Source organism: Mauremys mutica, chromosome 7 (genome assembly GCF_020497125.1).
Source record: "Mauremys mutica isolate MM-2020 ecotype Southern chromosome 7, ASM2049712v1, whole genome shotgun sequence".
Classification (NCBI taxonomy): domain Eukaryota; kingdom Metazoa; phylum Chordata; order Testudines; family Geoemydidae; genus Mauremys; species Mauremys mutica.
In genome coordinates, this window is record NC_059078.1 from 42,831,353 (window position 1) to 42,855,594 (window position 24,242).

General features: G+C 39.4%; 1 protein-coding gene across 1 annotated transcript in view; it reads right to left on the minus strand.

Moving 5' to 3' along the window:
• SHISA5 (shisa family member 5) overlaps nt 1-19,468 on the minus strand; it is a 74,751-nt gene extending 55,283 nt beyond the window's left edge. Inside the window, exons 1-3 of the mRNA XM_045024344.1 lie at nt 19,260-19,468; nt 12,712-12,880; nt 9,866-9,940 (exon numbers count right to left, since the gene is read on the minus strand). Coding sequence (XP_044880279.1) covers nt 9,866-9,940; nt 12,712-12,880; nt 19,260-19,320 — 305 coding nt within the window. The 5' untranslated portion in view covers nt 19,321-19,468. The remainder of the gene's footprint in view (nt 1-9,865; nt 9,941-12,711; nt 12,881-19,259) is intronic.
• Between the last annotated feature and the right edge of the window lie 4,774 nt (nt 19,469-24,242).

The following is a 24,242-nucleotide window of genomic DNA, read 5'->3' on the forward strand; positions in this document are numbered from 1 at the left end:
ACAGTTTAATCCTGACCCATATACACCTTTACTAATGAGACAACACAAGCTTCATTTCTATGAGCTCAATACATGAATTATCATCGCTATTGTACATATAGATTAGAATTTCATACTCTGCATTTTTCAATTTAAGCTATTTAGAGATTCCAAATATATATGGATAGTACAGGAAAATAAATCTCCCATGTGTGTCATACTGGTGAGCACTTGTGCTCTTTACTCTAGACAGGAAACAAGTTACTGTTTAAGAAATCTTATCTCCATCTACATTAAATCTAAACATTATGCAGGGGTTAAAATCCCCATGTCATTGTTCAAGAATCCTTAAGTAACTCACTTCAAAAATATTTCCATTTTAAAAGTTAAGAAATAAGTTAAGTTTGATATGTATACACAGATCTTGCTTTGTTTTTGTTAAATCAATTTCAGCTGGAAATTTTGAAATAATGGGTTAGCTACTATGACACTACTCTGTTTGACTGCTTTCTCAGTTGTTATACAGCAAATTCACAGGGCTCATTTCATATCATGTTGGCTCACAGGAAGATTCAAGCTTACCCCATTTTAATTTAAATTAAGAGCTTCCGATCCAAAGTCTTTCCCTGAAATTCTTCCTTTGCAAGTCTTCAGGCTGTCTCCCCTCTCACTGAGAAATGAAACTGAACTGCATTTTGTTCAGTGACATCAGCAGAAAGACACACCTTGCTCAATGCTTAGAAAAGCCTTCTTAAAGGCACAGTGCCTCTCTCTTAGTTCAGGGGTAACTCTGTTTATGAACACACATTGAAGACAACAAACTGACTCTTCCAGTTTGTCCACTGTTTTCCAATAATTATATCTCAGTCTGTTAACCCATGTAGTATGGATGATATTAAAACAATTGCAAATTCAGACATTCATTCATATTTAACAGCATCTGATGTCAAAAAGCAAAACATTTAAAGCATACCAAAAGGTAAAGTGTAAAAGTAATTCATGTTAAAAATTAGGTACTCTGCATGCAACTCACCATGGAAAGGGCTTGAGAGAAGTACTTACTGCTCAATTAGCACCATCAAGGCTGCCTACAGTAACCATACCTGGACAGGGGTTAATAGTACTGTGAGGCTCAAGGACACTCTTGTTTGTATGGAGTCTCAGAGAGGAGCTGGCTTCTGTGAACATGAGCTCTGTGCACAAAAGCCATCAGTTTCCACCAAAGAGTATCAGAAATAGGTACAGCTGAACCTGGTCTAACTGAAAGCATAAGAACAGCCCTACTGGGTCAGACCAAAGGTCCATCTAGCCCAGTATCCTGTCTTCCGACAGTGGCCAGTGCCAGGCGCCCCAGAGGGAATGAACAGACCAGGTAATCATTAAGTGATCCATCCCGTCGCTCATCCCCAGCTCCTGGCAAAAAGAGGCTAGGGACACCATTCCAGCCCATCTTGGCTAATAGCCATTGATGGACCTATCCTCCATGAATGTATCTAGTTCTTTTTTGAACTCTGTTATGGTCTTGGCCTTCAAAACATCCTCTGGCAAGGAGTTCCACAGGCTGACTGTGCGTTGTGTGAAGAAATATTTCCTTTTATTTGTTTTAAACCTGCTGCCTATTAATTTCATTTGGTGACCCCTAGTTCTTGTGTTATGAGAAGTAGTAAACAACACTTCCTTATCTAGTTTCTCTACACCAGTCATGATTTTATAGACCTCAAATCATATCTCCCCTTAGCTGTCTCTTTTCTAAGCTCAAAAGTCCCAGTCTTATTAATCTCTTCTCATACGGAAGCCATTCCATACCCTTAATCATTTTTGTTGCCCTTTTCTGAACCTTTTCCAATTCCAATATATCTTTTTTGAGATGGGGCAACCACATCTGCACACAGTATTCAAGATGTGGGCATACCATGGATTTATATAGAGGCAACATGATATTTTCGGTCCTATTATTTTCAGTCCTATTATCTATCCCTTTCTTAATTATTCCCAGCAGTCTGTTTGCTTTTTTGACTGCCGCTGCACCTTAAGTGGATGTTTTCAGAGAACTAACCACAATGACTTCAAGATCTTTCTCTTGAATGGTAACAGCTAATTTAGACCCCATCATTTTATACATAGGGTTGGGATTATGCTTTCCATTGTGCATTACTTTGCATTTATCAACATGAAATTTCATCTGCCATTTTGTTGCCCAATCACCCAATTTTGAGAGATCCTTTTGTAGCTCTTCACAGTCTGCCTGGGTCTTAACTATCTTTAGTAATCTTGTATCATCTGCAAATTTGCCACTGCACTGTTTACCACTTTTTCCAGATCAATTATGAATATGTTGAATAGGACTAGTCCCAGAACAGACCCCTGGGGGGACACCACTATTTACCTCTCTCCATTCTGAAAATTGACCATTTATACCCTTTGTTTCCTATCTTTTAACCAGTTGCCAATCCATGAGAGCCACCTTCCCTCTTATCCCATGGCAGCTTACTTTGCATAAGAGCCTTTGTTGAGGGACCTTGTTAAAGGCTTTCTGAAAATCTAAGTACTCTATATCCACTGGATCCCCTTGGTCCACATGCTTGTTGACCCCCTCAAAGAATTCTAGTAGATTGGTGAGGCATGATTTCTCTTTACTAAAACCATGTTGATTCTTCCTCAACAAATTATGTTCATCTATATTTCTGACAATATTGTTCTTTATCATAGTTTTAACCAGTTTGCCCGATACTGAAGTCAGGCTTATAGGCCTGTAATTGCCGGGATCACCTCTGGAGCCCTTTTTAAAAATTGGCGTCACATTAGCCATCCTTCAGTCATCTGGTACAGAAGCTGATTTAAATGATGGGTTACAGACTACAGTTAGTAGTTCTGCAATTTCACATTTGAGTTCCTTCAGAACTCTTGGATGAATACCATCTGCTCCTGGTGACTTACTGCTGTTTAATTTATCAATTTGTTCCAAAACCACTTCTAATGATACCTCAATGTGGGACAGTTCTTCACATCTGTCACTTAAAAAGAATGGCTCAGGTTTGGGAATCTCCCTCACATTCTCAGCTGTGAAGACTGATGCAAAGAGTTCATTTAGTTTCTCCGCAATGGCTTTATAGTCCTTGAGTGCTCCTTTAGCACCTCAATCATCCAGTGGCCCCACTGGTTGTTTAGCAGGCTTCCTGCTTCTGATGTACTTAAAAAAATTTGTTATTACTCTGAGTCTTTGGCTAACTGTTCCTCAAATTCTTTTTTGGCCTTCCTAATTGTATTTTTACACTTCATTTGCCAGTATTTATGCGCCTTTCTATTTTCTTCACTCGGATTTAACTTCTACTGTTTAAAGGATGCCTTTTTGCCTCTCACTGCTTCTTTTACTTTGTTGTTTAGCCATTGTGGCTCTTTTTTGCTTCTCTTACTATGTTTTTTAATTTGGGGTATACATAGCCAGAAACATTGTGTGCATCACCACTTCTGTTGTCAGTTCCACAGTCAAGTAAGGGCACTGTTGGGATACACCTTTCACACAGCAGGATCAGAGTGTTCCACATAGTCATGTATGGGTGTGAAAGGTATCATCCTCCAAAACTCTTCAGCTCTGGGAGTTTTTGCCAATTTTATACTGGAGGCTTGAGACCCAAGAATGACAGTCATGGAGATATTATCCTTTAAGAACTGAAGTTGTAATAGAAAACATGTCACCCGCAATTTATACCAAAGTAGAACAATAATTGTGAATAGAGAGATTACTGGTACAGGCATTTAGCTTTGGTATTTGGGGTAATGGATTCAGGAATCCCAAAAGTTTAAGATTCTGTTCTGCAGAAGGAACTGGAAATCTTCAGAAAACATGCTTCAATTTTTAGAATTTACCTAGTAGAATTTTGAGGAAAGAGAGGAGGAGATGATTACACAAAATGGTGAACTGGAGTAATCTGTGTAATAGCACTAGAACATGAATCATTTTTTCCTTATGCCATTACAGTAGTGACATTTATAGCTAACGATGACATAAGACACACATTCTGAACACTTATTCTAAGTTACCTTCAGGACTGAATTTTTTCTCCACTTATCAAAAACTGAGTTAGTAAAGAGTAATTTTTATTTAACAAATTCGATTTTTTATTATTTTTTTTTGCTCAAATCCCTAGATATACAGAGTTGCTTTGTCTTAGCATGTATATAGTCCTAAATGAAAACTAATGTCTGTCATGCTTGAAAAAAACGGTTGATATGAAATAATAAGTTAAAAATGTCTTGAGCATGTACAGTTTACTTTTTCCTTTAATCTTAATAAACTATCTATCCTGTTGAGTTTTGCTACAGTGAAACATGGGGAAAGCACAAGATTTTGCATTTTCATGCTAGAGGCTCTGGTGAACACTGAACTTCCCTCCCACATGGTTTCTGCAGTACTAGTACCCTTGCCATATTCAATCACAGATACTGTTATACAGCTATGTTGTCAAAAATACACAACTTTGAGATTTGCAGACAATTCGAGACAAATTTACTGGCGAAGTGCTCTGCGTGCTGTACCTTATACCAACAGATGTCGGGGCAAAAAAAAAAAAAAGCCATCTGTGTTTACTTATAAACTATCTAGTAGGGCACTTCTTTTACGACACATATTGGCGGATCCTAAAAGAAAAGGATTAATCTTGCCAAATAACGTATTTTTCTCTGAATTACATGTCCACCAATCTGGACTTAAAGAAAAATTCTTACGAGAGCTAATACGCTCTTACAGGTTATTAGTATTAAGTATTTGAAGTTCAGCATCTGTTTTTTCTAATATATTTTTGTATTGCCATCTAAGAAATTTCAGGAAGAGCTTGTGAGGGGGTGGCCATTTAACAAATCAGCCTTGTAACTGACATTTGTTTCACTAGTAGAGAACATGTCCATTTCTGTGACTGATTGGTGGACATAAGATTAAAATTAGATTCCATTTGCTTTAAGAAATTTCCTTAAATATTTGTTCATCCAAATTCTGACCTGATAGCCATATGTGACTTAGCAATTGCCAAAAGTTACATCCAAAATGAATAGTTCAGATCTCTCCTAATTTATAGAGGAATCGTGTAAATTAAATCCACAGAGAGAATTTTATTAGGCAAAAAGTTGTTTTTTCCAATTTTCAAACTTTGGAATCCATTCCAATACCTTTAACCAACTCTCACTGACATGTAAAAGGTTTAACTTGTAATGTAGACTAGGAGGCAATCCAAGCCAGCCACAAATCAAGCTCACAGAAACCCAGATGGAATTGCAAACAACCAGGGTTCATCCCTTCACCTAGCATCTTGGAGTAACTGAGGTGAGGAAAGGCACAATGCTGAACTTTGAGCCAGTGGGGGTGTTGCCATTTGTTTTAATGGGAGAGAGATCTTACCCTTAAAGCTTCCATGGAGAGAAAACAAATGTGCAAAGTCCCTGGCCTTCCTTTCCCCACTGAACTTTGCAGTGTTTCTTGTGAACTTTTTGTTGTTTCTTTAAACACAGATTAACAGCATTCATACTGCTCGTGCACTGCCAGGGCCGGCTCCAGGTTTTTTGCCACCCCAAGCAAAAAAATAAAAAAATAAAATAAAAAATAAATTAAAAGGGGGGGGGCAGAGTGCCACTGCCAAAACAAACAAACAAACAGCCGGAGTGCCGCCCCAAGCACATGCTTGGAACACTGGTGCCTAGAGCCGGCCCTGTGCACTGCACACTTCCTCCTGCTTTCATTTAAGGATATTCTGAAAGTTGCTAGCTGTACTAGACAATCGGGTGGGTGTAGATGTTGGAGTATGGCATTTGGCATTTTCATTCCCTCCACCATCACCACAACACACCCACTTTGTGCAAGTACTGCTCAGAGTTATGTATATAAAACAGGGATCAGCAACCTTTGGCACACAGCCCGCCAGGGTAAGCACCCTGGCGGGCCGGGCTGGTTTGTTTACCTGCCGCGTCCATGGGTTCGGCCGATTGCGACTCCCACTGGCCGCAGTTTGCTGTCCCAGGCCAATGGGGGCTGCGGGAAGTGGCGTGGGCTGAGGGAAGCTTCCACCGCTTCCCGTCGCCCCCATTGAGCGGTGGAAGCTGCGATCAGCTGAACCTGCGGACGCGGCAGGTAAACAAACCAGCCCGGCCCGCCAGGATGCTTACCCTGGTGAGCCGTGTGCCAAAGGTTGCCAAACCCTGATATAAAATGTTATCAGCCCTCGCTAATTTCTTCATTTCAGTTAGCTCATGGGTCAAACTTAGAAAACAAACTGTAAAGCTGAACTGTGAATATAAGACACAAAATCAAATAGAACAGAAGTCTATATAGCACACCTTCTCGTTAGATACAGCGCACTCAAAGCCACAGGATGAGTATCACTCAGTCTTATCCCCAACACAAATCACAAACAGAAGAAAAAAAATAACCCTTGAATAGCCTGTTAACATCTTCCATTTTATATCTTTTGAAGCAAAAGCCCTGTTCACTCCTTAGCTGTAAGAAACATAAAGTGCTTCCCTGAAATTATGGATATGCCATCTCATTTGGCCATTAATCTTGCTGCTCAGTTTATTGTTGCTTTTTCAATACTGCAGCTGCTCAGAACAAACCACAATGCTTTAGCTCCTGCTTTGTGCACACTTCCTCCAAGTTATTTACTTTCTTTTGCTGAAAATAGGACGCTTGCACAGAGTAACTAACTAGCTTTATGAATCATAGCACATAATGACAGAAAAAAATATATACAGTAGAGCTGGAACCCTTAAAAGATATATGTTTTCCAAAGTGTTCAGACATCAAATAAAACAAAGCATCATTATGGAGATGCAAGGGCCTCTCTGGAGGTAAGATGGCACCCAACTTCCATCATAAAGCCATATTTTAAAATCAGTGTTATATATTTTTTCCTAATAATGTTCAGGTAGGAAGTTGTTCTGAAGACATTAGAATTATAAATACTTCACTATATTTTGTAAAGTTAATATATTAACTTTATTCCCCACTAAACAGTATCCTTTAAGAAAATATTGATAGCAAAATCAAGGTAATAAGATATATGAACAAAACATGGCTCTCTTTCTCTATCTCCACTTCCCTTTCCAAAAAGCCCATGGGTCAGAATTTAAGAAACCATGGGATGAATTAAGAATTTATTTGTACCTTGAAAACATAAATGTTTATATTAACAACATCAGTAATGGAAGATTTAGTGCTCTAAGTTTAATTCTGGGAGGCTTTTTATAGAGAGCTTAAGTTCTATAAACTACGAGGGGTAAAATTAATTGCCATTTAGCAACTTTGACTTTTAAAAAAAACTTTAACAAGTTATTTTTCAATACTAATAGAGCTATCAATTATTTGTGTATACTTATTGTATCACTCAAAATATACTCCACAACTCTACAGCAGTCTTATAGTCACATGAGTGGGTTTTTAAGGAGCACGGAGTACTTGGTGCAACAGAGGAAAACTAGTACAATAGGGCAGCAGAGCTATTTAGTATAGAAGAGCTGGTTAAACAGGACCCCCACTGCTACAAAAGCATGCCCCTTTCTTTCTCCCCTCTGCTCAATAAGTTTGTAAGTTCTACTGCCAACACCTAGTTACTTTGTTCTGTGGCTGGGGATTTTCCATTCACCAAATGAGTGGGAGGGATAGCTCAGTGGTTTGAGCATTGGCCTGCTAAACCCAGGGTTGTAAATTCAATCCTTGAGGGGGCCACTTAGGGATCTGGGGCAAAATGAATACTTGGTTCTGCTAGTGAAGGCAGGGGGCTGGACTCAATGACCTTTCAAGGTCCCTTCCAGTTCTAGGAGATAGGATATCTCCATTAATTTTAAATTTAAATTTTAAACCCCAGCCCAAACTGAGAAGCTGGAGACAATTGGTTTCCCCCTAGACTTCAGCTATCCCATTGCTCTGTCTGGGCCAAGGTTGACCCTTTCAAAGACAGACTTGTAGACTGTCCTTCCTTGTGTTTCCACCTCTGGTACTTGCAATCCAACAGAGAGCTAAAAAGACAGGGACCACAACTAGCCCCACATTCTGAATGGAATTTTCAGCCCGACACTGAAACTGAGTCCCCAATATCAAACAGAATTTGTAAGTTAAATACAGACAGATACCCTAAACCATCACACCATGTCATCACCTTTTTAGCTTGCCTTTCACTACCACATCAAATGTAATCATCCTCATCTTCAAGACGACTTAACTCCACCCTGCCTACATATCCAGCTGTTTCTTATTATGGTTGTCCCCTCCCACAACCTATGTCAGTTTTCTTGTACATTTGCCTGCTCTTCCCAGAATTATTTCTGTGCTATTTTTCACACTTCCATATACACCTCTACCCCGATATAACGTGACCCGATATAACACGAATTCGGATATAAAGCGGTAAAGCAGCGCTCTGGTGGGGCGGGGTTGCGCGCTCTGGTGGATCAAAGCAAGTTCGATATAATGCGGTAAGATTTTTTGGCTCCCAAGGACAGCATTATGCTGGGGTAGAGGTGTACATGGAATGCCCTCCCAGTTCTGGTCTTTCTAGTTTCTTGCTAATCTCATCACTGACCTTAACTCATTCAAATCCCTTCTTCTTTCATGATGCTCATATGCAGAGTAATTTTAAGTAATATTAGATAAACTTAGTGGAGCCATGAAGGTGTGCACATACTTAAAGTAGAAAACCACATGATATAGTTGTATAAGGCAGACATCACAGTCCTCATCACTAAATTAGTGTAACCTTTGTTCTTCTATCTCCTTTAGTCATCACATCCAAAATTAAGTTTTAATTGCTTCAGTGCAAGAACGTAGTCTTTTATTTGTACCACACAATACCTAACATTCTTATAGGAACTGTAATAAATAAACCTAAAGCAAAAAAACTACTATTTATTAAGGCAGGTGTACTTAAAGCTTTTACCAGTTTGAGAAGTATTACCAGTTTTATCAGTGTTCTCTATTCTATACACAGAGAATGTCAAAAATAAATAGACTCTTAAAACAAAAGAAGTGTTTGAAATTTAGCCACTATATGCTAAAAAAAGTCTGCCAGTGTTTAAAGAAATATAGTACAAGAATAACAATGGTTTAGAAAAACTCCCATTCACTAAACAAGATGGAAAATTACACACTGTTGAGATTATGGCCTAAACTAACATTACACAATTTTTATCTCCAAGTTCCTACTTCTTCATATAAACTAAAATATACAGTAATCTTGGGAATGTTGTGGTGTGGTTTGTCAGTATTTTAATTTTGCATGTGTTGTATACACCACATTAATAAAGTACACCTCTATCCCGATATAACACTGTCCTCGGGAGCCAAAAAAATCTTACCGTGTTATAGGTTGTGAAAGTAGAATGAAATATATTGTAAAAATAAGAATGGATTAAAGAAATGTTGTATGTACCTTTAAGCAGAAATAAGAAATGTTGAAATACAGGTGCCAGGAAAAGAAACATTAGGCATAAACAATGGTGCTAATGGCGAAACGTTAACAAAAGATGGGTAATAGTTAGTAAGGAAATAAGATATGCATGCCTAGCTCAGGCAAACTTATCTGATTCTGCTTCCTTTGTTATCTTGTTAAGTTCTCACCCTTTTATCTGTATAAATAAGATAGTTTGTGTCTTGCATGGTGCTCACATTATCTGGGTGTCATTAGCAGAGCGCTGTGCTAATAAAAACAGAGTGGTCTGACAAACTGTGAGTCCTGAGTCTAACTTTGACAAGGTGAAACCGCATTATATCGAACTTGCTTTGAGCCGCCTCCCCCAGAGCACTGCTTTACCACACTGTATCCAAATTTGTGTTATATCGGGTGGCGTTATATCAGGGTAGAGGTGTATCTTTGATAAAAACAGGTTTAAGCCTTAAATTATTTACCTGGGTCTAGGTTCCCAGTCATCATCGAAGTTTGAACGCAACTTCAACGTTTCTTCCTTGATGGGTTGATATGTCCTGTAATAAGACAAATACATGTCTCAAAAGTGGAATTTAAGTTCTTTTTACCAAGTATTCCATGCCTTCTCAATGACATTTTGTTGACAGGGGAAAGGCCAATCCAACCAAAACTGGACTTGTTTCCACTTTTCAGAAGTCAGTGTATTATCTCTGGAATTCCTAGTAGACATGAAAAAACTATATGCCTACTCCCATGAGTACTACAGCTCAAGAGAATATAAAGACAGATGAAATCCAGTTAACAACTGCCATTCTCGTTTTCAAGTTCAGTTTGATCTGGCTTGGTTAACAGAGATAGACGTTACTTTAATGTAATGCCAGACAGATACAAAGTATTGCATTCTTGTTCTCAAAGGCATCATCCTTTTCTTGGTGAAAAGCCACAGTGATGTGCATATTAATCTGGATAGTCCCAAGCAGTTGTTCCCCAAAATTTTGAAAGCTCAATCAGGGAAATGAAACCAATAGCACTCATCTTCATCCTTGCCACAACATTAAAAGTCTACTTATTTTAATTCTTAATCTTTTGCAGTCTCCCACGTGCAGTAAACACTGGCACAGAGTAACAAAATGATTAGGGCGGTCAATTAATCGCAGTTACCTCACACGATTAACTCAAAAATTAATCGTGATTAATCTCAGTTTTAATTGCACTGTTAAACAACAGAATACCAATTGAAATTTATTAAATATTTTGGATGTTTTTCTACATTTTCAAATATATTGATTTCAATTACAACATAGAATACAAAGTGTACAGTGCTCACTTTGCATTATTTTTATTACAAATATTTGCACTATAAAAATTACAAAATAAATAGTATTTTTAATTCACTTTATACAAGTATCATAGTACAATCTCTTAATCGTGAAAGCGCAACTGACAAATGTAGATTTTCTTTTGTTACATAACTGCACTCAAAAACAAAACAACGTAAAAATTTAGAGCCTACAAGTCCATTCAGTCCTACTTCTTGTTCAGCCACTCGCTAAGACAAACAAATTTGTTTGCATTTATGCAAGATAATGCTGCCCACTTCTTCTTTATGTCACCTGAAAGTGAGAACAGACATTTGCATGGCACTTTTGTAGCCAGCATTGCAAGGTATTTACACACCAGATATGCTAAACATTCGTCTGCCCCTTCATGCTTCAGGTACCATTCCAAAGGACATGCTTCCATGCTGATGACGATCATTAAAAAAAAGTGTTAATTAAATTTGTGACTGAGAATTGTATGTCTTCTGCTCTCTGTTTTACCCACATTCTGTCATAAATTTCATGGTATAGCAGTCTCAGATGATGACCCAGCACATGTTCATTTTAAGAACACTTTCACAGCAGATTTGACAAAACACAAAGAAGGTACCAATGTGAGATTTCTAAAAAGATAGCTACAGCACTCGACCCAAGATTGAAGACTCTGAAGTGCGTGGCGCATGCTTTCAGAAGTTTTAAAAGAGTAACATTCCCATGTGGAAATTACAGAACCTGAATCCCCAAAAAATAAAATCAACCTTCTGCTGGTGACATCTGACTCAGATGATGAAAATAAACATGCCTTGGTCTGCACTGCTTTGGATAGTTATGGAGCAGAACCCATCAACAGCATGGACACGTCCTCTGGAATGGTGGTCGAAGCATGAAAAGACATATGAATCTTTAGCACATCTGGCACAAATATCTTGCAACACTTGTTCTCACTTCCAGGTGACATTGTAAACAAGAAGCGGGCATTATCTCCTGCAAATGTAAACAAACTTGTTTGTCCGAGTGATTGGCTGAACAAGAAGTAGGACTGAGTGGACTTGTAGGTTCTAAAGTTTTACATTGTTTTGTTTTTGAATGCAGTTATTTTTTGTACATAATTCTACATTTGTAAGTTCAACTTTCATGATAAAGAGATTGCACTACCGTACTTGTATTAGGTGAATTGAAAAATACTATTTTATTTTTACAGTGCAAATGTTTATAATAAAAATAAATATAAAGATAGCACTGTACACTTTGTATTCTGTGTTGTAATTGAAATAAATAAATTTAAAAATGTGGAAAACATCCAAAAATATTTATATAAATGGTATTCTATTATTGTTTAACAGCACGATTAATCGCATGATTAATCGTGCAATTAAAATTTTTTTTTTTTAATCGCTGGAAAGCCCTAAAAATGATCTTTGCAAAGTGATGGCTTATTTTTCTTTTTTTGTTTTATGCTATCATTACAACAAACATTATACACTAGGTTACAATTTAAATTTAAGCATCCAGTTTCTCCATGTTTGTGAAGTGTTATGCAACTAGTTTATACTGCAAAAAGACTAATTCTCCACTGCTTTCATCTGAGGATCTCAATAAGTCTTGCAAATAAACATTCAACAAATTCTAAAATCCTGTCAGGTAGGCAAGAGTTTATGTCTCAGTTTACCCATCTACCAAATGCTGTTAAGGAAATAAGGCTTACGGAAGTCCATGATTCAGTGATATGGCTATGAATAAAACCTGAAGGACCTACCATGGCCGTAACCAGTATGGGGCGAGTGGGGCAGCTGCCCAGGGCACAAAGCTGCAAGGGTGGAAAAATGGGGTGGAAAAACAGTAGGGGGTGCAAACGTGTTGCTTGCCCTGGGTGCTAAAATGCTTAGTTACAGCTCTGGGACCTAGTTCAAATTCTCTGTTCTAACCACAAAACCATATCTTATCGATCATCTTTTGGTATGCTGAAAAAAAATGTTGTAGTAGCTCACACATTGGAGTTTGTCACATACCTGTCGTCCAGCACATTACACATAAATTGTTCATCTTCTCCAAATTTATATGACCTATCCAAGCAGCAATATCGGCTGATACAGTTTCCACAGCAGAACTGTGGGCAGGATTTTTCAGAATACGTGCGTCCATCAGAATCTGTGTATGCCCTACAAGATTCACCTGAAGCTGAAAATAAGGAAATAACCAACAGTCAGACATTCAAAAATCAAACACGGTTAGATGTATCTACATTAACTGTCATCTCATCTAGTGTCATATCATAGAATCATAGAAGATTAGGGTTGGAAGAGACCTCAGGAGGTCATCTAGTCCAAACCCTTGCTCAAAGCAGGACCAACACCAACTAAATCATCCCAGCCAGGGCTTTGTCAAGGTGGGCCTTAAAAACCTCTAAGGATGGAGATGCCACCACCTCCCTAGGTAACCCATTCCAGTGCTTCACCACTCTCCTAGTGAAATAGTGTTTCCTAATATCCAACCTAGACCTCCCCCACTGCAACTTGAGACCATTGCTCCTTGTTCTGTCATCTGCCACCACGAGAACAGCCGAGCTCCATCCTCTTTGGAACCCCTCTTCAGGTAGTTGAAGGCTGCTATCAAATCCCCCCTCTCTCTTCTCTAGACTAAACAAGCCCAGTTTCCTCAGCCTCCCCTCGTAAGTCATGTGCCCCAGCCCCCTGATCATTTTCGTTGCCCTCCGCTGGACTCCCTCCAATTTGTCCACATCCTTTCTGTAGTGGGGGGGGGGGGGCAAAACTGGACGCAGTACTCCAGATGAGCTCCGAATAGAGGAGAATAATCACTTCCCTCGATCTGCTGGCAAGGCTCCTACTAATGCAGCCGGTAGCCTTACTGGCAACAAGGGCACACTGCTGACTCATATCCAGCTTCTTGTCCACTATAATCCCCAGGTCATTTCCTGCAGAAGTGCTGCTTAGCCAGTCAGTCCCCAGCTTGTAGCCGTGCGTGGGATTTTTCCGTCCTAAATGCAGGACTCTGCACTTGTCCTTGTTGAACCTCATCAGATTTCTTTTGACCTAAGCCTCCAATTTGTCTACATCACTCTGGACCCCAACGCTAACCAGCGTATCTACCTCTCCCCCTCCCAGCAAAGCATCATCAAAAACATCGTATCAGAATGTAATAAATAATATTTCAGTTGCGTCTTCTAAATTAATGATTTCCATCAGAGCTAAGGTGAGTTCTTAGCCTTCAGTCTTTCCATTTATAATATGCTGTCTCCAACCAAGATTGTTTGGAGAGAGCTAACCTTTCTCCCAGGCACATAAAGGAGAAAACTGCTTGAAAATAAAGTTATAGACATTCCTTGTGGTGTAATTTTCATCACAATGGCTGCTAGCAAATACAGCAGTGACTTTCAAGGATCATAGTACCAAATTTATCAGCCAATCAGGGCTCTTCTAAAAATGCTGCAAGAGTGCTAAAATCAGTGTTAAAAGAAAAACTTGTAATAACATTTTTCCAGGTATTTGATTTGATGCATCAGAATAACATGTACGTACTAAAGATGCAGATGCCCACATGGATCTGTATCTTTTAAAGAACTGTGGGGCAAATCCCAATCCTATAGAATTCAATGACAAAGATCTTTCATTGACTTCAATGAATCCAGTGTTTGGTCTCCCCAGTTTTCAAGGTGATCTGCAAGAATTTTATGTTATGTTTTGTTTGATGTTGTTCCTTTTTCTCCCTATCATGTATAAAGAAGGAAAGGTTTATTTTATGTTTTTTCCTGCACGTTAACTTTAGAAATGGGATAAAAACATCATCTGGTCTCTCTTTTGGCTAGGGGGTCTCAGAGGTGTGCTGTGAGCTTTCATAGCTTAACTGAAGGTTTGGGGTGATTCAACTTTAACCAAGTCATCATTTCTCTCCAATTTTTAGCATTGGAGCTAGGTAGGCAATTTATATGATCCAACTTAAAGTCAAGTATTTGAGAAGGCAAGGGATTTTAAGTCTGGTCTCTTGTGAAGTCAATTTCACAGTTAGATAGAAGAGACCTGCATACCTACTGTTAGAAAAAAAAAAGTTGCATGCATTTTTATACATAAAAGGCGGTTCAGTTCATCCTTCCCATTTTAAGGTCATCTTTAATATTTTGGTGCATCAAATTCTGGAGGCTGATAATACTTCACTCCTTGCATCTGAGGATTTCAAGAAGCTTTACAATTTATCAGGTTCCACAGCATACTTTAGAGTTAAGTATTAGTGTGAAGACCAGGGATGCACATTTTGTGGGCAGAGGAGAGAACTCCTTGTTACTGAACTATTTTTGTTGTTTCAAGATTTATTTCTGTTAGTCTATAAGGTTTTGACACTTTCATTAGCCATATTTTAAAGCATCCTCTATAACCACGTCAGGATCTGTTATTTAAAATAAATGTAGTTAAAAACAAAAAACCTATGAGAACAATATCACTGAAAGATTGAAACTGTGGCTATCTCATTTCATTCAATTTAATATGGCAATAAATGAGATGGTAGGGACTAACCCCTTATTGGACTTTTATGGTTTTAGGTTTGTCTCCTTTGGATTGGATTTGGCATTTAGAGATTACCTTACCTATGGGAAGAGAGTAACCAGACTCATTGTTGCAACACGGAACTGAGAACAATATTTCCTTGTTTCTATTCCATGCTTGACACTTGTGTTTACTCACTGTTTAACCATGTGCACATCACAAATTATGTGCCTCAGTTTACCATCTGCAAACCAAAGGTAATATCATATTGTGAATTAACCAATGATGGTAGAAAACTTTGCCCTTAAAGCACCTTTTTAACTGAGGATCTCAAATTATTTCAAGTGTTATTGTTTCTCTGACAGTCTGTACCTTCTGAATATGGATGTTGAGTTATTGTACATTAAAATATTCAGTTAACATATTTTATTAAGAGATTAAGAAGTTATTTCTGTTGTATTTTAAACTGATTCTGCTGTAGTTTAAATAATCTCTCCTCTCTCTGTTTCCCTCATTGCATGGTTCTCCAATACTAATCTTCATCTGAATAATTTTATCCATCTCTAATTCTGAAAAATAACTATGTTCACTGTACCAACACAAAAAATAAAAACACCACCCAGATATGAAGACTCAAATATATTCAAAAAGTAACAGGAAATTCTTGTTTATTAATGCCTTCTACAGTGCTTCTGCAAATTGTACCCATATGATCTCCCTTCTGGTGTAACAGTTTTCTTATGAAATAAAGAAATATGTTTGTGTAGGAAGCAAAATCATAAACTGTTCTCCTTCCTCTATCTAAAATAAGGAAGTGCAAAGCAATTACAATGCTTACACATATATTACTTCTGTGTTGCGCAAAGACAAAAACAAAAGCGTTTATCCAGGCTTACCACAGGCCTGAGCATAGAGGCAAACAAATTGTAGGGTATTAAAATAAAGGCAGAAGAGGCACATTCTAATCTATACTAAATTAAAATAGACAAGAAACATATTTGCAAGACGGACTACTATAACAAATGTAAATTTATTGTTTAATTTTACTGCAAGGTATAATAAACTACACATGAACCTCATTTATTTTCAACTCCCTGTTATCCCCAAGGCCCTATTAATTTAATTGACAAATGAGTTTAGATAAACTAAGCTGTCAATGATAATGTCCTCAACTTCATTACTAATTATTTAGACCACACTAATGCCCACAATCTAGATTGTGCAAGGTGTTCTTTAAAGTATAAGACAGTTCCTGCTCTGAAAAGCTTAAAATCAGGTGAGGGTGGGAGGGAAGAGAAGGGATGTAATAAAGTAGTCAACGTAACAGCTAGGAAGCACAGTTGCCAACTTTCACATGGTAAATAAGCACCACAACTTTCACAATAAGCCAAAAATCAAGATAATCCCATTTCAAAACAAGGCCACAACAAGCCAATTCCTAAGAACACCAACTCTCTATGTGACTAGATCCCCCCAGTGTGCAGTTTGGGACTGTGGTGGGCCCGCTGTGCACCTCTGACTCTCTCCCACCCCTTGCTCCCGCTTCCGGGAGCCTATCAAGAAAAAGAAGCAACAAGCTACACACCAAAGAAGCAACAAGCTACAAGCCAAAAAAATAGCCAACATACAACTCACAAGCCAAAAACAAGCCCAATTTCTGTGTTTTTTTCATGGGTTTGGCATATTTGCTAGGAAGCTTATTGGTAGTTTTCCTTTTTTGAATTGTATCAACTATCCCCAAATGTTCTTACCTAACAATCAGCTAATTTAGTTGAGTTACTTGATTGGATAAACTCCTTATCAGGGAATTGTCCCATCACCAGTTGCTACTGTTCAAGAACAGATTCATGTCAGCATAGTATTCATAATTGTTACCATAACTCCTCCAGGACCACCCCAACAGACGTTTTATTATACTGTCAGTAAATCAGTATGGACATAAGTCACAGCTAACTTGATTAATAAACTTCAAAACATATCTGTGAATATTCCTCTCTCTCTCTCTCTCCCCCCCCCTCAAATGAACTGAACTAACTTGCACGGAGAGTGACGACCTTGATGTAAATGAACAGCTGAGGCTCCTTTAACTTTGACTTTTTCCGGAGCTCCAAGCCAGCTAGTCTTCCTAATTAAGCTCCTTTCCTGTAAATATTTTCCATTTATGCCTGATGTCTTAGATCAAAAGTTTTCTTTGCATGAAACAGGTTATTAGAGCTGTATGAAAAATTTAAAACCAATTTTGTAAACCTTGACATTTATGTGTTGACTTTTTTGGATGCCCAATCTTCATTACCCTGAAAATCCTCAATTTCCATAATTGCTGAGCACTCCCTTCTTTAAAGAAAAAGGGTCCCTTTAAAGATTTCTAGGTACTAACAAAAATAATAAATAAAACAAAAATGAGGCCCCATAAGATTTTCAAACATGACTAGTGATTTAACAAGAAAGTCCAGAGCAGCGTTAGTCACCGGTGTTATTTGTGACTGTGAAGTTCATCCAAATTAATATGATCATGGTATGACATTAACAGCCTTGTGACTTTTTTAGCTCAGTAGTTCAGAAGATGCCACCATTGTAAAAATAAATAAATAAAACCCAAATCCAAAACACACTGTAATAAGGTAGCACAAGGTAACACGCATCTTGGTTTATCATGTGAAAACTATTACCCTGCCCCACTCCCCCCCCCCGATCAATGATGTTACCAAAACATTCTCTTGGGAAATCATGGCCTTCTACCTGACAGCTGCTTTTTAGTTTTGAAAAAGAGAGTTGTTTGATGTTCTGAACATTTTTGTTTGTTTTTCTAATTCTTGTGGTAAAGGGGCCTCAAGCCATCTTGAGCAGGTACTCCTGCTCAACAGCAGCTAGTATATTTTTTGAAGAGCCACGGGGCCACTTGCCAATATGCTTCTGGTCTATTTGAGCTTCCTATGTATTCTGACAGACAAGAAAATGGACTGGATGCACAGGAGAGGGTTTTTACATTAGTAGCTGTTTAGGGGGAGGGGTGGAATCATATCTAATGTTAGTGCCTAAATGTTTGAGACCAAACATGTCACAACATGAATATTCAGAATGAAAACATGTAATAGTCAATATTGTTAAGTAATCAATCAGGAACACATACAAAAATAAATCTGTTAGTCTTTAAGGTGCCAGGGTCCTTCCTTGTTGTTTTTGTGGATACAGACTAACAGGGCTCCCCCATGAAACAGGAACATATATGTTCATTACTATTCCTGGTAAGTCATCTAGTCATCCCTTCTCAGCCTGTCGGCCAAGGCAAGATTGGAGAGTATCACTGGAAACAAAGATTCATCTAGTTTTAAATGATTCAGCTATTAGGGTATTCATTGCTCTCTCCTACAGAGTCTATTCCATGATCTAATAGATCTCGCTGTCGAGAAAGTGTTTCCCAGTATCTAGACAAAGTTTATTTAGTCCCTCCTGCTGAGTAAATACTGAGTATTTACTATCTCCCCCCACCTCGCCTCCCCGGATTCCTCTCCACGGCGGTGCCAGTAGCTGGAGCCTTGCCTTCACTGCCTCGCCTACATTTATGCATCCGAAGAAGTGGGTATTCACCCACGAAAGCTCATGCTGCAAAACGTCTGTTAGTCTATAAGGTGCCACAGGATTCTTTGCTGCTTCATTTATGGGAGACTGAAGAGTGATCCCTGACGAGACGTTTGAAGAGAACGAAACCAAGCCCCCGCCCGCACTGAAATTAGCTCCCCCGCGCCCAGCCCCAGCCAGGCGCCAGGCAGGGCTCCCTCGCTGGGATGGTGGCGTTTGAAAGGGGGGGGGGGGGATTCCCAACAAGGTGCCTGAGGGGGGAGACGACAATGCCCCATTTGAGGGGGGCTCTTGGTCTCCTTCTCCCCCACCCCACCCTCCGCGGTGTCTGTCCTGGAGGCTATCGACAGGCACCCACGCTCGGCCCCTGCCAAGCGCCTCGGGAAGCAGCAGCTCCGCGCCCCGGTTCACCAGGAGCAGCCCCCACAGGGCCACGCCAAGCTGTGGTGTGCGGGCTCTGCCCAGCCCCGCTCGGCACTCACCGCTGGCCAGCAGGAGCAGGACGCTGAGGGCCAAGCGGCTACAACCGCCGGCGGGAACCATGGATCGTCCGTCCGGGGAGCAGACGGCAGCCGCAGCTCGGTGGCGGGTCGGTGGGTGACTGTTTTCCAAGCGAGGCGGGCGGAGCGCCCCCTGGGGTCGGGAGCCCGCCCAAGAGCCCCAGCCTCGGTCCGCCAGAGACTCCCCCTGCCTGGCTGAGGGGAGGAGTAACCAGCGCCCCTTCTCCTCCCCTTGTGACGGCGGCCCACGCGCCTGTAGCCTGAGGCGCCGCGGGCGGCACCAGAAGCCCTGCCCCGACCTACTTGACCTGAGAGGGGGGCGGGGAGCGGACCTGAAGTGGGCACCGGGATGCCTGGGTTCATTTCCCCGTCTGCCACGGATCCCTCCGTGCCTTGGGACCTTCGCCAAGGCGAGCCTTCCCCTCGAGGAAGCCGGGAGATCCAGGCCGCAACTTTAGCTGCGGATTGAGGCAAAGTATAGACCTGGCCCCTTTGGTCAGTGCCCTTTTGAGCTGGAGGGTGCACATTGGCAGTGTTTAAAACGAGGAGAGCGGGAATCGTAATACTTCCCTCCGCCAAGGGGCTACCTTCCCATGATAGTAGGGACCCCAGAAAGAGCTAGCTCTTCCCAGCCCCAGAGTTCAAAGGGCTTAAGCTGCAGGGGTCCAGTGTGGACGCTTTTTTTTTTTTAGTTACCTCTGGTACCGCAATAACTATCAGTCCTAGGGTGGTTTTATTATTTATCATGGGGAGTTTAGCATAGGAATCAAGTAAACATGAGTCAAGCCTTCAAATAATATTTGCAGACTAAGTTCAGATAGCCGGTACTGCTAGCTTGAATACGGGTGAAGCAAAGCTTTGCCAAAAACAGACCTACCCTTGGAAAACAAAGACTTTGCCCCCTTGTGGAAATAAGCAGGATTGTTTATAACGAGACTAGGTTGGGTTTGAAAATCACCCTTAGACTTCTGGCATAATTGATTACGTGACAATTTAATAGCTTTAGCCGAGCTCAGCCTCTGCAAAATGAGGAGTACTTTACTACGGCAGAAGCTCTTTAAAATGACGCATTGAGGCTTGTAAGATTCTCACACATTATAGGGAGGGCTATTTAAGAATTTAGATCATTCAAAACACAATTTGATCCAATAGCTCAGTGGAAGTCTGTGTGATTTGTTTCGAGGGGATTTTTAAGTTTAACTTGCTCCTGCAGTGTAAACCACTAATGGCAGTTGTGCAGCTTGTACATGAGACACGCCTATGAAAATGACTAGAAGTAATGAGAAACAATAGAACTTCCTTGTCTACTGAAAGAAATGCAGAAAAAGCTGACCACTATAAACACTCTAAACATGAACTAAGCCTCACAGCTTCTGCATTATGTTGATAATTATGAATTATTTTGATGGGGAAACTGAGGTAGAAAACTTAAGTGAGTGGGCCAAGACCGTAGGTGGAGTCATTGTCAGAACCAGTGTTTTAATAAAGCAGTTCTGGGCTTTCTGCCTTGTGTTAAGAAAGAGAGCGAGCTTACATACACATAATCTTTAGTTTATTCATTTAAATCCATGCAAACGTTTCATGTTGAAAAGTAATATTTCATCTAAGCTGTCATTTCAAAGGTAATGTGTTAACTAGAGTTACTCACTCCTTCAGCTTGACCAAACAAGATTAGTTAACTGTCACCCACCCCTGCAGTCTTCTGGATTGTGTAGAAAGTTACTGTTCACAAGAAAGCAATGGAGGGAGGAGAACATATTTCTTGGACCCCAAACACTGTATAAAAATGGTCAGGTTTACATTGTGTATGTAAATTAGTGACTTACAGAAGCTATCAAATACTAGTATAAATTTAGTGATTACCATGGTAATCACTAAGGTTTCAAGATACCTTCTGTCCATTTACTCTTATTTGTTAGGGCAAATATTAATATAAATCCAACAAACGTTTATTAGCAAGTAACACTGTATGAAGAGATTTACATAGCTGTGTAAATAGCACACCCCTAACTTGTGGTTTGGAAAAGATTTAGCTTGAATATATCTGTGATAAATAGAATCTTATCACATTTCCAATATTGCCAATCGTCGGCATCCAAAGATCAGTGGAGCCTCAATAAACAAAACAAACCAACCACCACAAAACAGACTTAAAATAAGATTAAAATGCATTTTAATTAGCCCTAATTAGTTATTAGGGCTGTCAATTAATTGCAGTTATCTCATGCAATTAACTAAAAAAAATAATCCTGATTAATTGGTTTTAATCACACTGTTAAATAAAATACCAATTGAAATTTATTAAATATTGTGGATGTTTTTCTACATTTTCAAATATATTGATTTCAATTACAACACAGAATACAACATGTACAGTGCTCACGTTATTTATATTATAGATATTTGCATGGTAAAAACAAAGTATTTTTCAATTTACTGCAAACAGTTACTGTAGTGTAATCTGTTGTGAAAGTGCAATTTACAACTGTAGATTTTTTTGGTTATGTAACTGCACTCAAAACCAAAACAATGTAAAACTTTGGAGCCTACAAGTCCACGCAGCCCTACTTCTTGTTTACCCAATCACTAAAGACAAACAAGTTTATGTGTGCAGGAGATAATGCTGCCCACTTCTTATTTACAATGTCACCAGAAAGTGAGACCAGGCACTCACATGGCACTTTTGTAACTGTCATTGCAAAGTATTTACACTCCAGATATGCTAAACATTTGTATGCCCCTTCATGCTTTGGCCACTATTCTGGAGGACATGCTTCCATGCTGATGACACTTGTTATAAAAATAATGTGTTAATTAAATTTATGACTGAACTCCTTGGGGAAGAACTGTACATCTCCTGCTCTCTTTTACCCACATTCTGCCATGTATTTCATGTTATAGCAATCTCGGATGATGACCCAGCATGTTGTTTGTTTTAAGAATACTTTCACTGTAGATTTGACAAAACGCAAAGAAGGTACCAATGTGAGATTTCTAAAGATAGCTACAGCACTCGACCCAAGGTTTAAGAATCTGAAGTGCCTTCCAACATCTGAGAGGAACGAGGTGTGGAGCATGCTTTCATGAAATCTTTCAGAAATCTTAAAAGAGCAACACTGATGCAGAAACTACAGAACCTGAACCACCAAAAAAGAAATTCCCGCAGCTCCCATTGGCTGGGAAAGGCAAACCATGGCCACTGGGAGCTGCGAGCAGCCATACCTGTGGACGCTCAGCTAAACAAAGCATCTCGTGGCCTGCCAGGGGCTTATCCTGAACAAGCCACGAACCAAGTTTGGGAACCCATGTGCTATGGGTATCTGCACTATATGGCAGGTGGGTCCAACAGTTCTATTGGTGTTCTTTACAGCTGCAAAGATGTTCATGCAATGATTTGCTTATTTTAGTATTTTGCAAATATATATTGATTTTATCAAATGAATGCTTTTTTGTAGATTCATTTAAGTAAATAGCTTCCATAATACTGAATGGGTATTAATTGCTTTGTTTCTACAAAGATACATGTATACCATTTACCAGGTTGCAGTGACTTTAGTGTAAGGCAATGCCATTTCAAGAGAGATTTTTGAAGAGTTACAGTTGTTGCAAACGTTGTAGATGAAGTGGGCAGAGAGGGCTCTTCCCTTCCCCCAGCCCAGCCTGTTTCCCTTCTTTTTTTTTAACCCTTGTCTCTAGGAGAGAAAAGTGTGTCAGCAGCGTTAAATGCTTTTTTTCTTTTTGTAGTTGTGTTCTAAAAAGAAAGATCTTTATTCCCTGTCTGAACCTTACTGTAGTTTTGTGGTTTGGGAGGTTTCAATTCCTGCTGCCCTTTTCTTGAACTCTCAGGTCCCTAGCCATCTGTGCCGAAGTCAACACTGATGTAATGTCAGCTATTGCTCTATTTATACCCTGCCCTAGTGAAGCAGAGAAGAAAATGGAGTTACTTAAAATACACACTTCCTTTACTCAGGATATTGTAGTTTACATTGCTACATAAAAACAGGGAAAAGCCCTCGGATTTACAAGTTCTTTTTAAAATGGGGATTTTTGGATGCTGTACACATAAAGCAGTGACGTGTTGGATGTGGAACCATAATAATCAAACTACAATAAAATATAATATCCTGATTAATTTTATGGTTAGAAAGCACAATACCAATGTGGCATCATTAAGTGAAGTGATAGAGGAAAAGGGCCTAAGTGTATTTTTAAAAACACTGTATTACCATGATTAGCTGAATCAAAATAACAGAATTTACATATTTCAGGTGGTAGCCCTGTTAGTCTAGATCAGCAAAAAGAATGAGGAGTACTTGTCGCACCTTAGAGACTAACATTTATTTGAGCATAAGCTTTCGTGGGCTAAAACCTACTTCATCGGATGCATGCAGTGGAAGATACGGTAGGAAAATATATATATGCACAGAGAACATGAAAAAATGGATGTTGTCATACCAACTGTAACAAAAGTAATTAAGGTGAGCTATCACCAGCAGATGAAAAAAAACTTTTGTAGTGATAATCAGGATGGCCCATTTCCAACCATTGACAAGAAGGTATGAGTAGCAGAGGGGGGAAGAATTAGCATGGGAAAACAATTTTACTTTGTGTAATGACCCATCCACTCCCAGTCTTTATTCAAGCCTAATTTAATGGTGTCTAGTGTGCAAATTAATTCCAATTCTGCAGTTTCTCATTGGAGTCTGTTTTTGGAGTTTTTTTGTTGGAGTATTGTGACTTTGAGATCAGTAAGAGTGACCAGCGAGGTTGAAGTGTTCTCACTAGTTTTTGAATGTTATAATTCTTAATGTCTGAATTGTGTCCATTTATTCTTTTGTGTAGAGGCTGTCCAGTTCGGCCAATGTACATGGCAGAGGGGCATTGCTGGCACATGATGGCATATATGACATTGGTAAATGTGCAGGTGAACGAGCCACACCTGTGTCAGTGTGGTTAACTCAAAGA